The 25,016-nt window shown below is 35.4% G+C and overlaps 1 protein-coding gene across 5 annotated transcripts in view; it reads right to left on the minus strand.

Annotated features, from left to right (window-relative positions):
* CDC14A (cell division cycle 14A) overlaps positions 1 to 25,016 on the minus strand; it is a 54,858-nt gene that overhangs the window by 24,427 nt on the left and 5,415 nt on the right. For all 5 annotated transcript variants that reach the window (XR_007377106.1, XM_048945456.1, XM_048945455.1 and 2 more), the window contains exons 3-6: positions 19,968 to 20,043; positions 13,580 to 13,672; positions 8,277 to 8,356; positions 1,864 to 1,930 (exon numbers count right to left, since the gene is read on the minus strand). Coding sequence is in view for 4 of the 5 variants with exons in the window: in XM_048945456.1 (XP_048801413.1) it covers positions 1,864 to 1,930; positions 8,277 to 8,356; positions 13,580 to 13,672; positions 19,968 to 20,043 (316 nt within the window). In the remaining variant the exon portion in view is untranslated. The remainder of the gene's footprint in view (positions 1 to 1,863; positions 1,931 to 8,276; positions 8,357 to 13,579; positions 13,673 to 19,967; positions 20,044 to 25,016) is intronic.

The raw sequence follows: 25,016 nt of genomic DNA on the forward strand, positions 1-25,016 counted from the left end.
CTATTATTTTGTTTACTATTATTTAGCATTTACTTTACTATTAGTAACTATGTCAGTTTTATACCAGCAATTTGTGTATAATGCCATATTAAAGCAATTTTAGGAACTCAAAGGAGTTCATAGCACAAGCTTCTTTCAAAGAATAGTTGGAATACATTTCAGAGGCTTGTATCTATATGGAATCTAACACATTCTGAAAAGTACAGATATTGCACAACATTCTAGGATTAAGGTGATTTAAAAACATACCACATTATTGTTTAGCATATTTGTCACTATTTGCTAAATTTAAGGACTTGCTTCTTTTTGTTAAGGCAAAAACAAAATAGCTTCTCTAACACACAATTTAGTCTTATGTTTGGATCTCTCATGATACCTAAGATACTGAGAGGTTTCTTCAAATAGCAGATTATAAAATTGTTATTTCATTTAAGCATGGCTGGATGGCTGCACTCCAGAATAAGTAAACCCCTTGAATTACATACATATATACATATACATATACGGTGTATCTGAATAATGAAATTTACCCAGTTAGATTAAAATTTACTTTAGACTGAGCTGTACAGTTTCTGCTCCAAATGTTTTTACTTTTGTAGATGAACTGGACAAAGATTCAATAATAAATTTCATGGAGACAAAAGATGGAAAATTGATTCTCAAAGTCCTCTTGACATGTTTGTTGCAGATATATTATACTGACTGCTCCTGAATGCTTCACAGAGCATCAGGATCTGTACAATGCCACACAAATTAGAGTCTTACTGCTAACTGACAGCTCCTTTCCCACCCCCAGAGAACTAAAAATATTAAGCTTTATCTGTCCTTTTTTCACGTTTTTAAGAGACACTTGTTTTGCCATTCTTTTAAGAATTACTAATAGCCTATAAAGTCTCAGTACAGAACCATTTATATAAACTGTTCTTCTCACCAAGATCACTAGGAATTCAGGTGAACAGGAAGTGATCTTTGCTTACAGTATAAAGTACATAATGTAGCATAAGATTACCAAATGAAGTGTAAAATAATTTTTATTTTATTTATTTATTTATTTTTTTAAAAGCAGCACTAGATTAATTTTCCCCAGGATCACAACCACAAACATAGCACAGGATCACAGAATGGCTGGGTTGGAAGGTACCTCAAGGATCATGAATCTCCAACCCCCTGCCACAGTCAGGGCCACCAATCCCCACATTTAATACCAGACGAGGTTGCTTGGGGCCTCATCCCCTCATCTGGCCAATTTAAGTTATCAGTTAACAATTGATAAATTAGCAATTTCAATTATCCTTCTCTAACTTTGTTGGTAGGTTTCTAATATTTACATTGGGTATCATACATACTTAGAAACCATAGCAGAGGTTTAAAAAGCCAGTTGACTAGATTTTGAAAGCAACATGCTAAAACACCAGGAAGGTGCGTTAGTTCCCGTTCTTTTTAAATGATTTTCAAAATACTGGCATCAAAAAAACAGAACCAAGTGAAGCCAGGTACCTGCAAAAAATGTATTAAAAGGTGCTCAGAATACCTATGTGTCCATAAGACTTTAATCAATTTATGTTATTCTCTTTTACCAATGTTCATAAATAACTTAACACACTAAGTCTCTAAATTCTATCCAGCTGGGACTGGAATTTTTGCACATCCTATTTAAGGTGAACTACAAAACCTACGAAAAGCCAGGCTAAGTAAAACATAACCCTCTGCATTTGTCACTACTCAGAGTTCTCAGTAATTCAGGCTTCATGAACAGATTTTCTAATGTATTTTAAGTGTACTTTGCTGTTTTTTTGTTTGTTGTTGTTGTTGTTGTTTTTTAAGTCAATTTAAACCTGTTTTTCTAAGGAAAAGAGTGATTACCTTATTTATTCCCTGTAAACAGTCCAAGATGGTGAGATTGTAGGTGCAGTTCCCAAATGAAGCATCCCTATAAATTCAACAAATTAATTTAATGTAAGTATCCTTTTAACAGCTCAGGAAGAGGTAACACATAATAGAATATCATCAAGTTATTCAGTCCTCTTGGAGAACTCTCATGGAAGTTCCTAGAATACATTGCTTACCAGCTTCTCCATGCTGAAGCACACCTCTATCAAGAATATAGCTCAGTGTGAGCACAGTTACGATACTGAAATTATTTTCAGTATGTGTTTACATGTCAGCTACCCACATGGCCTTGGACCAAATTATTTATGCTCTCCTCAAACAGGAAGCTTTGCTATTCTCTTTTAGTTGCACAAGGTCAGTAGCACACAAAGCAAAACTTGCTTTAAAAATTATTCAAGTCTTCCTCTGTAAAAAGAAAAGACAAGCTGACTACGAGCTTGGATTGCACTTCAGGGCTCTCATTTTGATGCGTGATTCCAAACACGATTATAAATTAATAAGACAGGAAATTGAAAGTTACTTGATATTGGGCCTGCCACTAGAAAAACAATTTCTCTTAAAAAAAAAAAACAAAAACAAAACACAACACTAAAACGCAAAATATATTTGAGAAGGAAGAGACACCAACATAAAAACAAATGCTACCACTGAAAATAACAGCAACACTAATTGGAGAAATAAAAGAAGTACGTCTCAAGCTTTGCTTCCAATCAGTTCGCATTTTAACAAATTCTGCCTGGGCAGACTTCCAAATCAGTCACTGAATAAATACTTTATAGTTTTGCTCTGAACTACTTTATTGAGGATGTTAAGAAATGCAATTTATCAGAACACTAAAAGTTCTGGATTTCAGACATAAATTTTTAATCCATAATTTATTCAAAATTTAATTCTTTCATTAGATACTTTCACTTTTGAGACTCTACTTGCTATAAGTAGCATGGAATTTATAGTATTGATATGGTCCTTTAATCTGAAAAGAGTTCTAACAGTAGAATACTGGTCACATATTACGAGCAAATAATAGAGAAGTCTCAAGCAAGTAAGGTTCATAGAAAATGCATATTTTAGGAAAATGAGAAGCTACAAGAACTACAGTTTCATATTACAGGCAGGCCACTCAAGAAAGTCTGCCAGGTTACTAGATTATTAACTGAAATAATTATCACAATGTTTTAGAACACAAATTTTAACATGTCAGTAAATATTTAACATCCAAAACTAATGACAAGGTTTTTCAAGATACAAAGCTATAAAGTATTTTGACTGTATTGGATAAGCAGATGATATCACAACAGAAAGCAATAAGCTTACAAGGCTATCTATTTTTCACAGAGAGAAGTTTTTTCTTTTTTGCACAAATTTTTCAGCAAAAAAAAAAAAAAAAAAAAGATCTGAGCAAAAAAAAAATTATTGGGACAAAGTGGGAATATATACATGACAAAAATACTTAGAAGTTACTACAGTTTGATAAAAGGGACAGCAAACAAAAAACTAAGACAATGCAAACACAAAACTAAGTACTTAAAGAAATCTGAATAGAAGACAATTGTAACAGTGTCCAATATTCTGCCATTTTGCTACAGAGTTGAACAGCAACTTTTTTAAATATTCAATCTCCTTATCAACTTGATAACAATTCTGTGGAATAAATTGAAGTTTCAGTATTCTGACCTTAGTCAAAAAAAAGCTTATTTTGACCTAATACACTGAGCATTTCAAATGAACTCAGTGAAAATATATTTTTGTTTATAGGAAGTTGCCTAAGATATTTTAAGTCACTGTTTTTATTCCCTCTTTGTTTAAAGCAAAACAAAAACACATTTCCTTCCCCAATCACCTAAATAACTTCCTCCTCAAGCAGAGGAACTTGGCTGAGTTACTGAGTTTTTTCACTGGATCAGAAACAGAAGACATAAGCCGTGCCAAAGCACTACAAATCTGTGTAAGTATTTAAAGAACAATTTGATCTTGTTTCCCAAACATTGCTAAATTAAAGAATTTACTGGAAAAAAAAATTGAGGTAACAGAATAGCTACCTCAACTTCAGCATTCTTCGTGTAAACTCTTCCTTTTGATTTCATATAAAAATTCAAGACTGTCACTAAAAATCATAGGATCACCAAGGTTGGAAAAGCTCTCTAAGATCATTCAGTCAACCATCCACCTATCACCAGTATTTCCCCACTAAACCATGTCTCTCAGTACAGCATCTAAACGTTTCTTGAACATCTCCAGGGGCAGTGACTCCAGCTCTGTGGCAGCCTGTTCTCACACTTGATCACTCTTTCAGATTAAAGTTGCCTGGAGTGGTTGCAGCCAAAGTGCAGGAAATACCAGGCTCTATCAGAAATAGCAGTAGCCTTCACAGAAGTGAATATAACTATTCCCACACCACAGTAATCTGAGAAGCCAATTACATAGTACTGGAGCCACTATTATGCATTTCATTGAAGCATTTGTCACCATTGTTGAAGTTCCAGAATAATAATTAGTAATAATAATTTTAGCAGCATAAAATGCAATAAATTCTCAGTGATCCACCTTTTGTGCAACAGTAAAACCAGATACAAACACTACCAGAGTTATGAGAAAGAGTACTTTAAATTAAAAAATCCTACCAACTACAAAGAAATAGTGTTTTAGATGAAACTACAATCAACTGCACACATTCTTCCTACTTCAACTTGTTCTCCTTTGCTCACCATTCTGGGCAGCCTGGCCTAGTGGTTGGTGACCCTGCACATAACAGGAGGGTTGAAACTAGATGATCATTGTGGTTCTTTTCAACCCAGGTCATTCTATGATTCTATAAAAAACTAATGTGCAAAATTATTAAAGATGAGTCATTTAGAAGTTGCTGGAACTACTCATGCATGTACAAAGACATTTTGAGAGTTTTACTGATGGAAACAGAGGAATTTGGATTTACAGTGCTATACCTTCTTGTTTAACTCTGAAGCATGTGTTAAAGAAAACAAGAAAAAAAAAGATTTCATTTCTGACCAAACAACAGAGAAGAGCAGACACAGACTTCTCCTGCACTGTATTACAGTGTGGGAGCTCCAATTTCTGTGGCTGATTCTGTGTTTGGTTACAGTATTATTTTTTTAAATGGCCAAATCTTGATTTTCTAACAGTGCTTTGCTAACTATTACCTGACAGTTCTATTTGGTTTCAAAATCAGAAATATTCATGTATTTCTCACATATAGATGTAGCATGAATCTGAGCCGGTATTATAGAGCTGCAAATCCCACATCCGATTTCCCAGTTACCAGAGCTGACCTCAATACCGCATAATGCTTTCTCTTTCATCAAATCTCCAAATGCCATCAATAAGAGAATAAATTGTTTTCTCCGAACTTGCAAATAAAGAAATGTCAAAAAAAAAAAAAAAAAGCAAAACTGAAGTTAAATTCATGCCATATCTAGAAATATAACTAAGTTAAAATGCCCGTTTTTCCCTTTTGTGTAGGAAGTCAGAGTAGATTGAAATGAAAATCTAAAACAGCTTTACAGTAGAAAGCTGATATTTATCATGGTTTAAAATGATGTTAGTGGTGTTTTCTGAAGCGGAAGCAAGAGGATAGAGAACAAAGTCTTCAATAGACTAGAGTATTAGCAAATCAGCCAAAGAAAAGATGAAAGATTCTCAAATACAGCCATGCCTAATCCTCCTGCGCTGTCTTTGGTTTTTCCATTAAAAATAAAAAAATATTAAGTTTTCATACATCTTTAAGAGGAGTATGCTGACTTCTTCCCACCCATGAATGATATTCACTGACACTGCCTTCAGATGAAAAATCCAGCTGAAGATCTAAACCGATTAAGGCTTTTTGAGGTCACTGAGCTCAATGAAAGTAGATCAATTTCCCAGTGATATTTTCATGTAAACATGCCTCAGAAAAACCTGACAGTCTTGCAGGGCTTCTACTTATTGAAAGCTGTCTGGTTTTTGTTTTTGTTTTTATTTTTTTTTTTCCAAATAGAAGACACTTGACATATCAAATTAACAAGCCTGTTAAATAATCTAGCTGTAACACTGAACCTCTGATCACTGCACACTGATAAAACTCTTACATTTGAGACTATGCCACAGATAAGCTGTACTACATAAGTTATGTAACATCTAAGTGCCAGGCTGCAAAGTGTAAATTCAAAGTCAGTAAGACCTGAATTCCAATCATTAATAAGCCAAGTTATTTCCTCCCCAGATCTTAGAATAAGAGAGAAGACGGCACTTTTCATTTTACGTAAAAGTCATTTTAGCCCTTTTTCAAGATGCTACCTGTGTAGGAGTACAAGCTTCCTCACTGCATAGATTGGTTTTTTTGCACAGAATAGTCTAAAGCCAAGCAGATATAGTACCTAATATGGCAGCTCGGATTCATACACTTCAAGTCTCTGTATCACACTGTATTTTGTATTAGAGATGCCAGAAGTATCTTAGAACACAGCTGAAAATCGTTTGATAAGTCTTGGAAAACCAAGAAAGAAATGTTACTTTTTTCCTATTCCCAGCTAACATTGATTGCCCCATTGCAGGCCCTCACAAAATCTACTTGTCCTTCTCTCAGCCCCAGTAATTCTTAAGCTCCTTATGTATTTATTCCAGCCTCTTCCTACAAATTTAATTCATAAATAACCCCAACTCCCACCCCATAACTTCCAGACTCCCTATTTCCTACCTAGCCTCCTATATTTTTAAAGTAAAGAAATCTATCTCCTCACTCCTCTTTTTCTCACCTCCTGTACAGCTAGATTAGAAAGCTTTCTTTCCCAACATGATAAACTATACCACATAGGTAACAGAATCTTCTTAGGCTTTTACCCAGTGCCAAGACTTGACACAGTACAAAATGCCCTCAAAAAAACTTAAGTGCATTCCAGCCTGACACCAAATAAGAAAAAATATTCAAGAAATCAAGATATTTATTTCTTCAAGCATATAGAAAAATTCCTCCCCAAACTTCAGAACTCCATATTCCTTTAGTAACAGGAAGGCCCTGCTTAAGACTACTTCCTTTCAATCCTCTCCTTTTCTGACCTCAGAGTAGCTAACTATTCTATTTTGGAACAGAATCTTGTGAATTTTGACTCTGGCTCTGCTGTGAATACTTGTTTGATACTTGCAATATTAATGATATATTAATACTACAATCATGCTAATTTTCTTTATGAAGTTAAATAATTATTTAACATAATTGCTTTGTAGTTCTTAACCAGTCTCACAAGAAATCAGAGTCAATTACTCTCACTGCTCTGAGCCAGTCAAGCAGAGACAGCACTTCTACTATATTACTTGCATCTTCATAAGGGATTGGTTGCAAGGTATAGATAAGTAGACTTTTTCCTTGAAGACAAAAGGTTGCATGAAACTGTTCTGAAAGAAAAAGACAATTGCTCCTAAATTTTCTGTCTTATAATTTCAGGACTTGATAATGAAGATTCTTTTCTGTGTCAGTACCTTGTTTCGACATATCTTAATTTTTTCTTTGACAAAGGAAGAAGCAGAGAAGGAACATAAAGACATAGCAATTTACTATAATTTTGAACAATAAGTTTTTTAGAATAGATGAACAAAATAAAGCTATTCTCAGGTAACACACATCCTACACTACTGAAAAAGTTTGGCTTCCTACATTATTAAGTTTTGCTTTTAAAGAAAGGTTTGAATAAATTAAGCTAAGATTCTGAAAAAGTTAGGTTGCATTAGTTATTAAAACTCTTATATGAAAAATACTATTTGATTGTTATTAATCTCCTGCCTAAATCGAACAACTGAGACAGCACTATTTGATAGGAAAGGGAGAAGCAGTTCTCTGGACTCCATTTAAATGCTGCGTTGTAATCTCCAGAAGGAAAAATTCTAGTGAAGTATTTCACTTGTTGCTCTGCTCCAGAGAGTATATAAAAATTATTAGAAATCATCTACTCATTGAAAACAAAGGCAAAGCAACTTAACTTGAACCTCAGTAGTTGTTCTTTTACACTGAGAAAATGAAACAGGAGAAAAAAAATCTACATAAGTCCAGCAGGTTAGCTGCTAAGCAGTCGAGAAGATTAGAATTCTAAATAGTAAAGCACGATACATCAAAGTAAAGTTTAGATTCTAAAGCACAAACATGCTAACAAGTATTTTTTAAATCTGAAAGCTTGCAAAACTGGGAATATCACATAAAACTAAAGTAAGTCTAAACAGTTTATTTTTCCAGCAGCAAAGCAAATAATTCCGTCAGAAGTAAAGAAAATTCTGCGCATTACACATTCATTTCCATGTCAGACATGAAGCCATTTTCTAGGAAAGGAGAGGAATTTAGAAAAAAAAGCATATTTAGCAAATTCCAAAAACAAAATATAGGCCCATTTGTGATGCTCACATACCTAAATGGAATATATGGTGGATTCGATCCAGACAGAAGTGTCCTGTATGCTTCTTCTGGTGTTTTCTTCAAGTATATTACCTAAAGGGAGGGAGAAGAAGGGGTGAAGAGAGGAAAATAGAAAAATGAGCCCTCAGCCTGAAGAGTCATTAACTATTTGCATGTTTCCCCCAAACCACTAAACTTTTTCAGAAAGTATTCCATACAGCTTAACAAGCAACTGCTGTGCTATCTGCAGGTCAAAAAAGCATACCCACATCATCTGAAAGCTTCAAAAATCAAGAGATAGAACTACTGTGAGCATCTGTTGTGTAATCTGCACTTTTTTTTTTTTAATTATTATTTTTTTTTAAGTCTCACTCTGCCCCAACTGGGAGACTTTAAAACAGATGCATCATTGTATTAGGATGCAAAACAAGCATCTATACTAGAAGCTCTCTGCCCAAATTCAGATGATTCAAAACAAATATAGTAGTTGAAAAAGGAAACGTTTCCTCTGAGCTTTTGTAGGGAAATGTTTCCAACACAAGTGGTTCCAGATTCCCAATTGTCAAAACACTCCCAAGCGAACAAGATGTCAAACTCAGCAAGTGAACCTGTTACTATGAGACCAGCCTATAGTTAATGTAGCATACTAAAGCAAGGCTTGTTCTGATACCACTAAAAACTATTTGATCCACTGGTTCAACACCACAGTCAGCAATCGTAAGATGAAATCACCTCACTGTATTCCAAATGCAGTGTGAACAGTAAAATTGCTCATAAAATAAATCCAATTTGAAATACATACTAAGTGCATTATTTATAAGTAGATATCCAGTTTGGGGCGATACCTTGTATGCTGCAAATATGTTTTGAAAACTAAGTGACACAACTTGCCTACACATTTCTCTGCAACTCAGCTTATAGACAGCACCTACTTTCACTTTGTGCATTTAACTGTGGAATACAAGGCATTAATAATGATTTTCTTAACAAAAACATAGGTCCTGAAAGCTTTGATTTTTCAACTTCTGACCTTAAGCACACAGAAACAGAAGTAAGCAGCAGCCATTCTCAGAATGCTTGCAATTTGTGTTATGTCTAGAGTTGTATCTCAAGTTAATAGAATTCTCAATATTCTGTAGGATGTTAAAAAGTTGCAAATGATTCCTCAACTGAAAGGCCTTTGTACTTGCTTCCAAATGAGGAAATACTACTTGAACAGTAGTGTAATACGCTTAGATTAAGAGAGAACAAGCTCTTACAGCTCCAGGTAGGACTCAGAAATGTAATTTATATTTTTTTAACCAGGGAAAAACACTCCTGCAAATGGCAGGCAAATGATGATGATATTAGTTCACCATTTCTCAATTTCATTTGACCTGATAAAACTTATAAACTTCAGAACTTGATGGCTTTTCTCTGGCATTACAGAAAGCTATCAGTACTAAAATAAGTAATCACAAGAAATACAACCAGCCCACTTGCTAGAAAAAGGAAAAAGAGCTCAGTGGATTTCTTTTCAGAGCTTGTCACAGTAAGTGTTGTGTTTCACCAGGACTACTCAAAAGGCAGATTTTGGTCCACTGATCAAGTTTTGATCTTAGAAGAACTGTAGCTGTAAGGGTACAGACTCTTCCACAGAGGCTTCAAAACTTTTCAGACAGTAGAGAACACAGTCAAACAGGGGTTCCTTGTTTTCCAATCAGAATAAAAAAACCCCAACATAATGAACACCTTAACATCACGGAAAGAGGCACACTCCACCTCTGTCCAACTCACCCATTTAACACATGAGAATACACACTATCCTTCATGATTTCTCCAAGAGTGATTTCTCTGCTGACAAGTGAGGAGTCAAGCAATCTCTGCAGTATAATTTAGTCAAACCTATTCCCTCTTGCCTCCATCCCTCTTCTCTCAGTTTCAAACAAAAACTATTAAGGACGTGTTGAGTCAAACCAGGCAACTTTAGTTTGAGCAAGCATGAAAGTACTTGTAACAGTATTTAAAAAAAAAAAAATATATATATATATATATATATATATATATATATATATATATATATATTTAATAATTAACTTCTGTGGAAAACAATATTTTAAAAAATAAACAAACAAACAAAAAAAACCACCAACCCTAAAACAAGCCTCCAAACATACTAAGAGATGAGCAAAACAATACTAACACTCTGTAGAATCTGATTGGACTTTGCAAAATTCAGTATCATACCCATGCCTGACAGAACACAACACTTCATGCACTAGTCCCAGCAATTTAGTAGTTCAGAGTTCCTTCTGTGTAAGACCAGTGAAATCTTCCCTTTCTTCTATTCCTGAAAGACCTGAAGTATTTGTTCTCCTTAATTTTATGACGAAAGTAATTATTGCAGAATTCTTATGAATGAGGACATTAATTTAGCAACTGGACATGATTAATCAATGTACAGAAAGTCTGTTGTAGAAACCAAAATACAGAAGACGTATCTTTGTGATATGCAATTTACAAACAATGAAGTTACTGTGAACAAAATTTTAAGCTCTCTCAAACTTAAGACTATTCTAAAATATTTTAATAGCTATCAGGGTCTTTCAGTTCAACTTGGCTAAGAAACTGCTTAAAGAAACAGTCTAATTTGCATAATCAGCACTGGAAACCCATTCCTAGAACATGATCCACTATTTTCCAAGTTTCATTTTGCACTTAATATTTTAGCACCAGGACAAATAACACAAGCTTTCTCAATTGACTTTCACACATCGATAGAGTTCAAAGCTGTAAGACTTCCTGGCCTCAGAACCTTGTGTAATCAAAACCAAGGCAAGCATAGAAGATCTTGAATTAAAGAGTGCATACATAAAATCAAATGATCAAATCACCAGCTATACTTAAGTCCTTCACTGAAGGTATGACTAGATTATCAGAAATCTTCTTATTATATAATCCAAGAACGTACAACTACTGCATGTGACTGAACAATGCCCTTAGAGGTAAATTGCTCTGAAAGTGCAAATATCATTTCCCAAAGATGAAACAAATATACCTGGATTACAGAATTTAAACTTCTGTAGATAAAAACAACAACACAGCTATCATACAAATCAGATTTTAGATGGTTCATAAATAACTTTTTAGAATACAAATGTTATGGAATTTATTGGCACTATAATCAACAACTATAAAAGGATGTGAGCAAAATTTCGCCACACTGGCAAGTCTAGAAATACACACCAACAGATACAATTCTGGGTTGAAATTTTTATATAGTATCAGATACCTTTGTGCAAACTGTTTTCCAATACTACATTAAATTGAGGTTAATTGAAAAGTGACTCTGCTGCAAATAAATTGTTTATAGGTACTGGACTCTGTTTTTGCATTGATAGCACCATATTAGTAAAGAATTACTATAAATGCATTATATCTTCTAATAATTAGAAGATAATAATTAGATCTTCTAACAATTAGAAGAGACGCAGAATACCTACTAGTCTGACAGTAGAGAAATGGTATCAAATGCACACATGGATTGCTTGCAGATGTCAGAAGTTAGGAGATATAAGCAGCTTAACATATACTAAGCTGGCTTAAAAGTGCCTGCAGTCCTGGCACATTGGTTTACCTTGTTCTACACATAAGGCTCCCCTCTTATGTATGATATGCCACCTGGTACCTTCTACGAGTGCATATGCAGTCACATCATGGTACAGATGCTATGTGCTCCTCATCACAATTTTCATTAGACTGATTTCTACCCCTTGCCAGTGTGTCTCCTTATCCTCTTAGCTACTGAAAGAACAGTTCAAATTCAGACTACCAAGTATACCACTGCTCCAGATTTCATGTCTTAAATACCATAAATATGGAATAGTCTTATTTAGCTGATGAGTTCCCAATTTGGAGACCTGTCTTATATCTTACATATCTCCTTACCTTTCTGTTCCTAAAGCTTGGCTTTGCAAGATCTATTAACAAACAGTAGCTCTCCTTGGGTCTAGCTAATGCTTATAAGGTCCTTTTAACCCATTATTTACAGACAACAGAAAATGCTAGTTCTAGCCATTCCAATTCTTCTAGGATGTACTGAGAGGTCAAGGTAGGATCAGACAAGAGCAAACCAGTGAAAGAAATTAGATGCTACAGTTTATACGTGCCAAATGAGTGCTTTCCCTGTAGTTTTGAAATATAGACAGTCATCCTATTCAGACTTTTTTTTTTTTTTTTTTTTTTTAATATGTTTTCCTTCCCCTTCACCACAAGAGTGTTACCTGCTTTTGTCTGCCACTTAGTTTTTATTCTTCTTTTTATGGAGTTGTTCCATCAGATTTACTCCCAGGATTAAAAATATACCCCAAATATTTTTAAAATTTAACTTAAATCTATTTTTTCCCTTATCTTTCAATTTAAATAGATCTTCTTCCTTGCATTTATACACTAGCCCCATGCTCACAGCAAAATGTTTTCATTGTTTCATTACAAGAATGTGCAACCTAAGGACTTTCAGTATAATCATATGCGTTTATTCAACTTTGCTTTCAGCAAGACCTCAGTCCTGAAAAAAAATATACACACAGTTCACAGCCTGACTTAACAGACACCTCCACAAGTCAGCTGACCCTATGGATGCCAGCTCAGGGCCAGCAGCTTGCTAGTTCAAACACTGTAAAGTGTCAAACCTTTTAAGTTTTCCACAAGTTTGTTTCAATTCTGGAAAGGAAAGCAGGAAGGTGAAAGTTCAAGTTTGAGCTTGACTGCTATGACAACACACAAGCAGCTGTGCAAATCTCAGCTTAGGATCATCAAGATTTGTGTGACATCATAGTAAGTAGGGATTGTGTACCTAAGATAGCCCTGTGTTTTGCTCATAGTCTGTAATATTACAGGGCTGAAATGCATCAGGTCCTCCATTATTATCAGCAGACAACAGAAAAAAAAAAGAAAAAACAAAAAACAAGATGGGTCTGGTCTTACAACTTAAAGGCTTTAAGAGAAAGCTTTCTCCCACTCCAGCATGAATCTCACTGTAATCTTAAGAATTAATTGATCCTAAGCCTAGCAGTTTTAGAGTTTGTGGTTTGTATTTTTTGACATTCAAGGAAGTGGTGCTATGGGAAAAACATGTATGTCCCAGTGCCACTCCTTCTGCAAATAAAAAAGATAAGGCTTGTCTAACACTTAAACAGCAGAATTTGAGCTTAGAGGAGAATTAAATGACAACCTGCCTGCCTACCTCCCTCAGGAGCCATCCCCTGGGACATTCATTTACACAAGAAATATTTCTTAAGGAAGGCTAAAAGTATCCAAGCAACAATCAGTACTTACAGCATATGCACCTATTAAAAAAGCTGCATTTGCTCGTTTCCGCTGGTCAAAACTGGTATAGAAAACTATCTTCTTTCTTGACAGACTGAAATACTGTTAAAAAGAAAAATAATTTTTAAATAATCACACAGTATATTTACTGAGAATACATTTTAAAAATTCCTTCAGAGGCTGTTTTTCCAACACTGACATGTAAATGAGCTTCTTAAAGGAGCAAAAGTTACTGATACTACGGACAATCTTCTTACATTACAGATAAAAGTGCAGGGAAACATTTGCTGTTCCAGAGCAAATATATTAGTTTTGCTGTGCAAAAATACACTATAAAATGCAGTTCAATCAAAAAAGTCATGATAAAATGCTTCTTTTCCTAATGTAAATATTTGAACAATAGCTTAGGGATATTGTTGAAAGGCACTGCAATTGTTAAACTCTCCCATTTGTTAAATGCCTTCAGTACCAAACTCTATGGAGAAAACCAACTTTTTTTCTCTGAGGAAAAACTCCAACAAAACAATCTTCCTCTATACTACCTGCATATGGGGTGACAGACAACATATTTTGAAAGCTTCAATAATAAGTTTATAAAAATGCTATGCAAGTGAAAAGCCTGGAAGAAACAAAAAACAAAAAACAGTTAAGCACAGAATAAAGTAGGAAGTCTTGCAATTTTTTTCGTAAGAAGAAAAGAAGCCTCTGTCAGAGTTCTGTGGACAAAACAGCCATTGAGAACAAGAGCAATGAGCACAAGAACAATAAGAACAAGCTGCAAGTATTTAAAGCTAAAGAGAAAACTGTCATTTAAAAATGGAAACTAGACAGTTTATTGCAATTTTTAAAAATTATTTTTTACTTCATGAATTTCTACTCTAAGTACATTTTGCAACATTATCACATGAGTTTTTCCAGGTAGATTTGTGGTACAGTAGCCATTTGAGGGAGACATCAACAGAACAACAGAAGTACCAGACTTCGCTCCTAAATATTTGAAAAGTATTTTCATTTTTAAAAATTGTGCAACATTTTTACATAGGCTGCTCTGAAAGTAATGCCTTCTATTTATTTCAAAGACGAAAAGCACAACCACACTATTTGATAGAGCAGATTCTCAGGTACAAAACGCTATTTTCCAACATATCCTCCACCACTAGCCAATTCACACAGATGAGCTGATTGAGACACTCTTAATTTTATGGTGTTACAGTAGTGTAAAATGTATCAGAATATTGTTTGGAAAATTCACCCTTACCACCATACCACTGACATCCTCCCCTGGTGTTGTGGGTCAGCACAATGAAATAAAAAAGCATTACTTTCACAGCAGCCCTTATAAGAACTGCCTCTATTCCAATGCTACTGTTACTCAAGTTCAGTACTCAAACTCCTACTTGACACTTCAAGTTTACTTTCTTCTCCTGCCCTTGGCACAGGTGACACTTGGTGGCAGGAGATAAAGTAACCGTAGGATTGCGTTTTGGTTACTTAATTCATACCACTGCATCTCACTTACAGAGAAAGCTCACCTTATTCTTGTAGCAAATTGTAGGAACTGGTTTAACTGCAGAATCAAATTTGGCACCTCCAAAGCACCAGGAGAAAACTGCTGTACGCATCACAGTGAGGTACTTACTCCCACCCCCCAGAGAAATAGTATCTTCCAGAGCAACTCTAACAGTACATTCCAAGCTGGTCTTATTACCCACAGTTCCATAGGCACATAGGCTGTGAGAACCAATGCAAGTGAGTGCATCTAAATAAGATTACAGTTCCCAAGAGGGATGATCACTATTGATTAGAAGAGGTCATATCTTGAGATCAATGGCAACATCTCTCTGTGTACACACAAACATACAGAGCATAAGTAGTTATTTAATTAGCAAAGCTTTCAATTTTTATTAAAACTTGTCAAAATTTTAAGATTCCTCCTTTCTTCCCCCTCTTCAGTTTCTTAATTTTAGTGTTCTCTAACTGCAGTTCCACCCATGACGTGTGGGTGGGATCACATCACAGTAGTTATGCAACAGTGACAGAACTTCAATTATAACTTGTTGACTATTACTTATTTTAAAGCAAAGTTCCTTGTAAAGGTCTATGGTTCACCTGAAATACTACTTGAAAGTGATAAAAGTATGTGCCAGTTGCTAGCTGTCCAGAAGTAAGTTCTAGTCAAAAAGACCATCTTTCATGCTTTATGTTACAGAGCAGACTTCTTTGTCATACAGATATATAAAGTCAGTCCAGTTCTGAAATATTTTTGTATTAGAAAGATGCAAGAAGTGATAGCCCACCTTAAATGCTTCCAAAACATAAAAATGAGAGCATTATCACTGCTTCAATTTCAAAAATGCAAGGGTTTAATCTTTATGATTAAAATCTTTATGATTACACAACTGTGTGATTTGCCTTTCTAAAATCCTGAATAAAACTTCAACACAGAATTGAAAAGCAATGCAAAATTAATGGTCTACAGCATACAAGCAAAGCAAAAGTTGATCAGGATATGATCAGTCACTATTTGTTTACCCACAAGTTACAGAAAAATCAAACTTCACGGCAGATGTTGCTGAACTGACCTGCTGCATGCATGAATATTTCTATTACTGCTAACACAAATTCTTCACTCAGTTACACTTTAAGTATCAATATTAACCTCTCCAAACAATAAAAGGAATATACTGACATTTTGACCAAATTTCATGAGCAAAGTCTAGTTCTGGCAAGATTCAACGACAAGAGTTAAGGACATTTGTTTTTAACGTCTTGTTTTGTGGAATTTGTTTTCTTTTGTGTACTTGTTTGTTTTGTTTTTTAGTAAAGAAATGCCTCCAGAGCTCCATCTGAGATTTTGTTTCCTTCAATACTGCACAACTCAGAAGGATCAAAAAATGTTTCGAGAGACTCTCACAGTGAGATTTCCAGAAGATAGCTACAGTTTAGGATGATGCAGTAACACTGTTGCAACTCCCCCCTTATTTTTTCAGAAGTTAAAACAGACGCACTGTGAAATACAAAATACATTTTTCTTTACCAATAAGAAAATTTCAGTGGAACACAAAATGTAATAAAGCAGTACCTGTCAAGATATTTCTCAGAGGAACTCACTCAGAGACAGTCTTTTTTAATAAAAGCAGAAGCTATAAGAGAAGTGCAGCAGGTTTTGTTTCAGTCAATAAAACTAATTCATTGGTGTATGAAAGGATTCCAGAATATTTTTTTCCATTTTAAAATTATTTAAAATTTTATAATACATTAATTTTTGCTTCTTGAAGATCCCAAGAGAGATTTATTTACATGGCTCTACAAGAAATTGCTGTAATGTGTTTAATAAAGTCAGATCCATGCAAATACTGCTTAAATAAATGCACACAAATGCACTCACTTAAGTAACAGTGAATGCAATGCTTGCAGCCTAGCCATGGAAAACAGCGTTTTAAAAGAAAGTACATGCAATCTGCCTCAAACTTAAGCTGTCCTAAAGCAGATGTCCTAAGATGTCCTAAAGCAATTACCACAACACAGCACAGAAGAAATGTTAGTCCCACTGTTCATAGGCCTGCCAGAATCTTCCCTTACTGCTTTTCCATCTTCAGCAAATCAAATCATTTCCCTAGGAATTTCTCCCTCTCTGATTATGCCTGCTTCTTAATTTATTTGAGTCTGCATAAGTTTACACGTGCTCAGATAACAGTGCTTTAAATCATTTTATGAAATCAGACTTGTTTTTAAGTGGAAGAAAAAAAATTCATCTCATAACTTAATTGGAGAAAAAAAAAAAAAAAAAGCTTGACTAAGCAATTACAAACAGAATTCAGAGAACAAGTAGGAAGACAGCATTGCCAAGCATTTTTTCGTGCTGTCATCTCAGTCTATATCTCCTTAGCAAAGCATTACAAACATAACAAGGCCAGTTAGGTTTTCAGTGCTTTACCTTCAACAACAAAAAATAATATTTGAATAAACTCTTCAGTTTTTTAGAACAGAATTATTCACTGCTTTTACAGTCAGTCAGCACAAAGATACAACAGTTCAAAGTGGCAGTCTGTCAAGTAGAACATTTTAAAATCAGGCATTTCTTCCTCCTCTCTGCCTGCCCAAAAAGGAGAGGTGGGAGCAGAACTGCCTCCTTCGTGCTCCATCCCTCTACCAAAACAGAAATAGATGCAGTTGAAAGAATTGAAGAGGAAACTTGGGTTTTGCTTGTATTTTAAATGAGATCCTATAGTCACATTTCTTCTGCCTTCGTTTATATAAGTTTTAAACTTAACAAAAGCCTTCCAAATCATTAAATTCCTTTTGCAATATCATATCCACACAGATTATCACACCTAGCACATACTTTCTGTTCCACACTTCTTGCAAAGGCTTTTCATTAGGAAAGCACACTCAGTGCACTTGACTAGCGAAGCTGAGCAGAAGTCTTTAGCAGTTACATGTACACATCAGATGCATGCTTCAGTCTGTGGATGAAGCCCTTTCAAGCCCGCTTACCCACTGCAGATAGTATCTAAATTAAGACAGACTGTAGTACATATTTTATGTATTAGGGAAGCAAGGTTTACATTAGCAGCTACCGGCCTATCTCAAAGGTAGTTCTAATCAGGCAAACTGTAATCTATTCATGCCAGAGTTTCTACACTACTCAGATGGCATTCCAAGCTCTAGTTGTTTGAATTCAGATATTATTTTCCACTGGTTGCACTATCAGATTACCCTTCTCTACTGTGCATCAGTAGTTTAAAATTAACTTGTTTGGAATTAACCTCTGGGATCAGTAACGGACAGCATCTCATTTCCAGCTGATCTGCTTGAGATTTCTCTGTCCTGACAATCTGTACTCCACACCTAGCACTGAGAGTTTGCTTTTTTTTTTTTTAAACTTGTCAAAAAATATGAAAGTTAAATTAAAATATCATTAACTACTGTTAAGCCAATCTGCAAATGTCAAAGTTAATCATTCAGTTTTAATTTGGCTCCCTTCTGTATTTTTCTCCTTTCTTTAGAATATCATGATTACACACCATCTACAATTAGCAACTTGTCTTGCTTTGGGCAGATGATGCAACAATAAAGGCATTACATTTTAATACTGAATCATTAAAAATAGTTCTAGTTTAAGTAGAAAGCACAAAGTTACACTTCAAGTGTGATAAATAAAAACGTGTCCCAAACTGATTTCAGTCTGTTTGAAGCTAGAGAAACAGAATTGATGGAACTTATCTCTACAGACCAGGGACATGCCGTATCAGATAGCATCACGTGCAGTAACAAAATCAAGTAGAAGCCATTCAAAAGTAGCTGCTGCTTAGAGACTGTTTGGGCAATGGTTTGCTGCTAACACCACCTGTTCTGTTTTCCCTGTCTTTCCTTTTTATTGCCCTACTTAAACTGTCTTCAATTCAACCCACAAGTCTTTATTGGTTCTGCTCTTCTGGTCCTCTCTCCTGTCCCACTGGGGCTGGAGTAGCAGTCAGCAAGCAGCTGCTGTTTGCTTAGTTGCTGGCCAAGGTCAATCTACACCAGGCTTGTGGCTTTATCACAGGACAGTAGTGTTAGAACAAAACTCAGCTGGCGTAATCTTCCAAAATAAATGCTGCATTCCTATATTCACAACTACTTCATAAAGTAAGGACAAACATTTTGCAGACAAAAGAAAAGCTACTATGGTACCTGAAGATACATTTTCTACATCTATAGCAGAGCAACTCAAAATTGCCTTAAATCTACAACACTTGGGTGGAAGCAGGAGAACAAGTTTTCTGCAAACTAATTGAATGCAGTGGCAATTCTGCAAGTACTACAGAAAAAAAGAACCATTTTTATCCGTGTAAAAGACTTTTCTAGAACACCATTATTACAAGCAACATTTTATTTAAATGAAAGACTCCAAAGTTTTAACTTTTTGACCAAGTGAGATTTAAATATTGTGGTTTTGGAGATCACACTGTTCTTTACATAGAAGACAAGGCTGAGCAGAGATGTTTGCCTTAAAATCTGTTGTGGTTTGTTGTGGGTTTTTGTTTGTTTGTTTTTGAGGGGGGTGGGTTTTTTTGTTAAGCTATCCATACCAACAGACCAACTTACCTAGCTGCAAACCCATGAAACATCCACACAGCCATACTAAGTCTTGTTATTTACTACTTCATTACAAATCTAAGAATATAAAAGTGAAATCATCCTTTCCTCACCTCACCTGCTAAGCAACAATGGCACATCCCTTTTTTTCGTCCTTCAGAGGCAAAAGAATTCAGAGCAAAAAAGAGCCTTAAGCTTAGTAGCAATTATCTATAGATAGTGAGTACTTAATAATTACTTTCAAAATGGAAAACAGGTTTTATCTCAGTTTGAAAGCACAATAATATAGGAACAATATTTTTAAAGCAAAGCTTACCTTTAATTTCTTATTAAGTTTACAGCAATATCTGTATAACATCGCCAAATTTAAAGGTCCAAAATCTGCATAGAAACTTTGTGAAAAGAAAACAAATATGTTATTAATGCAAAATAGCTAAGCAAATTTCAACATGCACAGTGTTGATAGCTAAAACTGAAATAGTAAACTCTGGGGAATACTGAGTAAACAATATATACAGTGCACCACATAAACCCTTTATTTCAGCTACTGCAGTAACTGAAATTTAAGCCCACTTCTTTTTTTAACCTCATCTTCCATTATTCCAGAAGCTACATACTGTATACACACACACACAGCTTACATGGAATCCTTTACTGCTTTTCCTTTTGTCCCACTCAGTCCTCTTGTTTCTACTAAAAGTTCTTAGGAGTTCTTCATTTATTCTGTGTTTTCTCATTGTTCCCATCCCTCTCTTCTAGATTTTCCTTAAACATTCACATGCCCCTTAAGGCAGCAACTGCTGCCCATTGGATGAGAGAGAGCAGCAATAGTCCATACAGGAAAATTAATGTACAAAATAGAAGTTTCCAGCAGGGATTCACAGTGCTCTCTCTCTCTCACTAAACGTAAGGCTTATTACTCCATTATTATCCCTTTCAAACATACGTTCTCTCAAACAAACAAAAAAAGACCATAAAAAAAACAAAGCCCAGTGAAGAAGAGTGAATTATATTGGCCCAATTGCTGTCCAGAACAAGCACTCTGCCTGCCACACCGAGGAAATGTCAATATCATCTTCTTAAAAACATCTCATAATAGCACGAATGTGTTCATCCCTGGCAGCACAAAACATTTGTTATAATGTTTAAATACAGTAGCTCATTAGCTGGACAGCTCAGTCTTTGACCCAACTCCTAGGATGGTATCTCTAAGATCACAGAACACAACTAACACAAATGAAAATTTTTGTGGCAATAATGCAGTCACTAACTTCTAGAATTTCTCATCTCTTCCAAGATGAGTTTGTCAGATACGGTCAACAGTTACAGCTATCTTAAAATCAAAACTCCCCATTACGTTCTTAATAGAGATTAAATGAAAAAAGAACAAGCATGCTTTACAAAGCAATAATTAAAAACGTTAGCTCTAAAGACACTGTAGTGAACATGGCTTCCAGGTTAGGTAGCAGGTTCTCACTCTGCAGCACTAACATATCAAAACAGTGTTCCAGTGTTACCTTTAGAGTATTAACTCACTTGTATGATGGAAAAATAGAACTTGGATTTTAAGATCCTTGAAAAAATATCATGGTGGGAAAAAAAAATAATAGTGGAACATAATTGTTTCTAATACAGCTTTGATGAGCATAATGATGTTACTGAACACACAGTTTGTCTAAAGCACAGAACTACAGCTGTGCTTTAGGTTTCCATTACTATTCATTTGCTAAAACTACAGCCATATGAACTCATATAACCACTTCTAATTTTCTGCACAATTGAACTCAAACAGAAGCACAGGAAAAACAGATTAAAATGAATTCACCAATCAATTTACCAATAATAGACAAATTATTTACTGTTTTGATGGATGTAAAGAAAAGATAGATTTATTTATTTAATCCAAGAAATAACAAGATATTTCTAAAAAATAAAGCTACTCAAATTCTCTGATTTACTGTGATTTTCCATCATTTGCTACAATTAAGCACTCCATGCTTTTCTTAATACAGCCAAAAAAAAAAAAAGTACCAATATTTAACATCCTGGTATTACTACTGTTTGGCTGATACTTTTCAAAATCCAAACACAGAAAGAACAGGCACTTTTAGTCAGTCGTGCACCACTATTACTGCCCATACATAGGCATGAAAAAAAAATATCAAAACCCACTGGCAACTCCTAATTCCTTCACACAACACCATGGGGCAGAATAAACAAGCCAAAACAAGCCATTGACTTCACTGATACAATGTTGTGATACATGCACTAATAATTTTAGCTTTTCCCACTATATATCTTCAAACTAAATTAAGCTTGAATGTTCCTTTTAAATGAAGCAAAGTGAAACAAGCATTTCAGAGTTCTCCAAATAGAGGAGTTCTCTGACAAATAACATAAGGCTCTGTACTGAAGTCAGTAAACTACAAAACTCATCAATTTATATCCTTAAAACTGAATACGTCTGACACGCTTAAACAGAAGAGTTTAATCTTATCCGTGCCACTACTTTAAGAGTAACAGGCCGTTTTTGTCCTTGAATTCAATTTAATACCAAGCTGGTCAGCGGATTTTCTTCTTAAGAACAGAATTTTGAGAGCTACGTACAAGTAGAAGGTGGGAAATCAGAGGATGGAAATGAGCAATGAAGAGAAACAGCATACCGAGTCAGCCTCTCAATTAAGAGTTTGACCCAGCAAAGTTTAAGACAGAAACTTAAAACCACACACACAGAAATGAAATCTGGTTACATAATATAGTCACCATTAACCAGTATTCATTCACTGACAATTCTTTCATAGGTAACAGATTTTCATTCTATCCAGACGTTCTTGTAAACATTTGTACACCACATGGAATCAGCACATCTCTGAAACTTAAGCCAGTTAAGAGACAGTCATTTGCAATGGGGGTGGGAACCAGATATGAGGAACAGAATGCAAGTACGGTATTAATCGATGTTTAATCATATTTGTTTTAATCAAGTACTTAGATGATAGCTAAAATTATTCTTCCCCCTCACCCCATGGAAGCTTGCTATCTTTATGCTTCTCCAGCTACACAGCAGCAAAACCCCCAAATCCAGTCTGTGAATATTTAAATATTGTGCTTCAGAAACACCGTCATAATGCCACCTGGGAGCAGAAGCATAGGTTTCTGTTAGAATCGACCCCTCAAACCACCCTTCTCATCAGCTCTCACAGCCTATCATTTCAGATATTCGCTGTTTTGTATCACAGAAATTTTCACCTACCTAGATAAGCCAGCCCCAGATCAGCTCATTAATTTACTCTTTCATGCAAGCACTTAATTTCAGGGAATCAACATGTTAAATAGATACAGTCTAGGACCACACAGTCTTCAGGAGAGAAACTCAAGTTGTTCCTGACTGTAGTTCTGCGCAATGCCACATGAAGGCGCCATGAGTCAGATCAAGCCGTGGGCACCTCTTCGGAAGGAAGAGGGTAACTTTACCAAGTATTTGAATTCGGCTGACCCCAGCACAGCAGTACATGATAAACGACTTCAATATCTGGAAGTAATGGATGGAGCCCAGTTACGACCAGTGAAGGGATACCATGTAGAGGCAGTCTCTGAAATTAATAATGACTTCCATATTAACTTCACAATCAACAAATTTATGGCTAGGGCACCATGTTATCTTTCAAAAACAAACTGAACTACTTACACTTTGCCCAGAAATCTGAAGCTGTACACAAAATTTCCCCCACAGATAGATGTACTAACTAAGTAGTTTTAAACTACCATTCCCTTATGAATTTTGTGATACAGCAACAGAAATACAGATGAGAAGATAGGACACTCCTATTTGAAGATTTATTTCAGGATTCTTTTATTCAGGGCAGATCAGTGTAAGTTTGGAACTGCTGCTACACTGAATATGAGGGTATGTACATATTCTGCATTCAGTAATAGGTATTTACAGCAGCTTGAATATGGTACAAACCCTAATTCTCATACTGGAAAACAAGAAAGAACATACACAGTCAGTTCTAACCATGCACAAATGCTCAGAGGAGATGATGTTACTTGCATGGCAGCTTTTTTGGTGTTTCAGTTAATAACTTCAAAACAAGAGCACAGTATAGCTATTGCAGTTTCTTTCTAGAGCACATATACAAGAATGGGAATGCAACTACTCTTCTCTGCAAGAAGCTTGCTTTGTTGGAAACTAACAACTATATAAAAGCCTCTTTTCCACCAAACAGGAGTATCTCAAGTTGGCTGTTATTTGGGCCAAGAGTTTATCCATAACAACTGTAGAAAGCAGTTGAAATGCATTTTCCTAAATACAAGACTAAACTAATTTATAAACACGTTATAGAGATCCAGTTTCCTGCTTGGGTTACTATTAAAAATTAGCAGTAAGACTAAATTAGAATGAGAAAAAAAAAATATTCTCCACTTGCTTTTCTCTCCCCACTTCCTAGGCTGGATCACTAGAACACTCAGATGTCTCCCCCACGGGCTCTCAGTGCAGGTATTAGGCAATACAAGAACCAGCCACTGCAGAAGCTGCTACAGGCAAACAAATGGCTGCTACAGGCAAACAAACCATAAGCTGAATCGTCACAAATTTTCCAGATGAAAGACAGAAGTATCAATCCACATATTCACTACAACATAACTCTGGAGATCCTGAAATCTTACATATTTGGTTTTCCTTCTCCCACCCTTGCATCCCAAAGCATGTCCCACATTCCCACTTCCTATGAGTGCAAACAGGATGCCCAACAGCATTAACTGCTGCCCTAGTCCCACCAATTCCTGCCACATAAAAACTGCTGAGAGCTTTCTTATCTGGGCCAATACACAATCCCCAACACTTTTCACTACTCAGAGATTGCACAATTCTGAGTGTCAAAGATAGAGCAAACAGAACTCCAGAAGCAATATTGCTCCACTGCTTACATCTGGAGACAGAAACAACACAGAAGTTACAGATTACACAAAACATCAGGTACTCATTCCATTTCCCCTCAGATGTTCCAAATCTCCAAGATCCCATTTATTCAAAATCCAAGAACAAGTTGCAGCTCCAAGTTATCTACACTTAAATAGCTACTCCAGATGCAAGCATTTTTCAAGCAATACTTCTAGACATCAAGAGCAAAGTACCAGCAAAGATATTCTTCCATAGTGTTTGCCTGTACAAGAGTCTTAAGATGGTTAGAAACATACTTTCTATGGAAAATAAATCATCTTAACAGTGACCAACTTTCTTGTAAAAGGCTTTCTATTTCAAGCTAGATGTCTGTCCAGTAGGAAACTGGAGCCTAGAAAACAGATTATTCCAGTACACATTTACAAGAAATCCTCAATGCCTTTGTAATTTGCTTTCATC

The sequence above is a fragment of the Lagopus muta genome, chromosome 5, assembly GCF_023343835.1.
Source record: "Lagopus muta isolate bLagMut1 chromosome 5, bLagMut1 primary, whole genome shotgun sequence".
In the NCBI taxonomy this organism is placed as follows: domain Eukaryota; kingdom Metazoa; phylum Chordata; class Aves; order Galliformes; family Phasianidae; genus Lagopus; species Lagopus muta.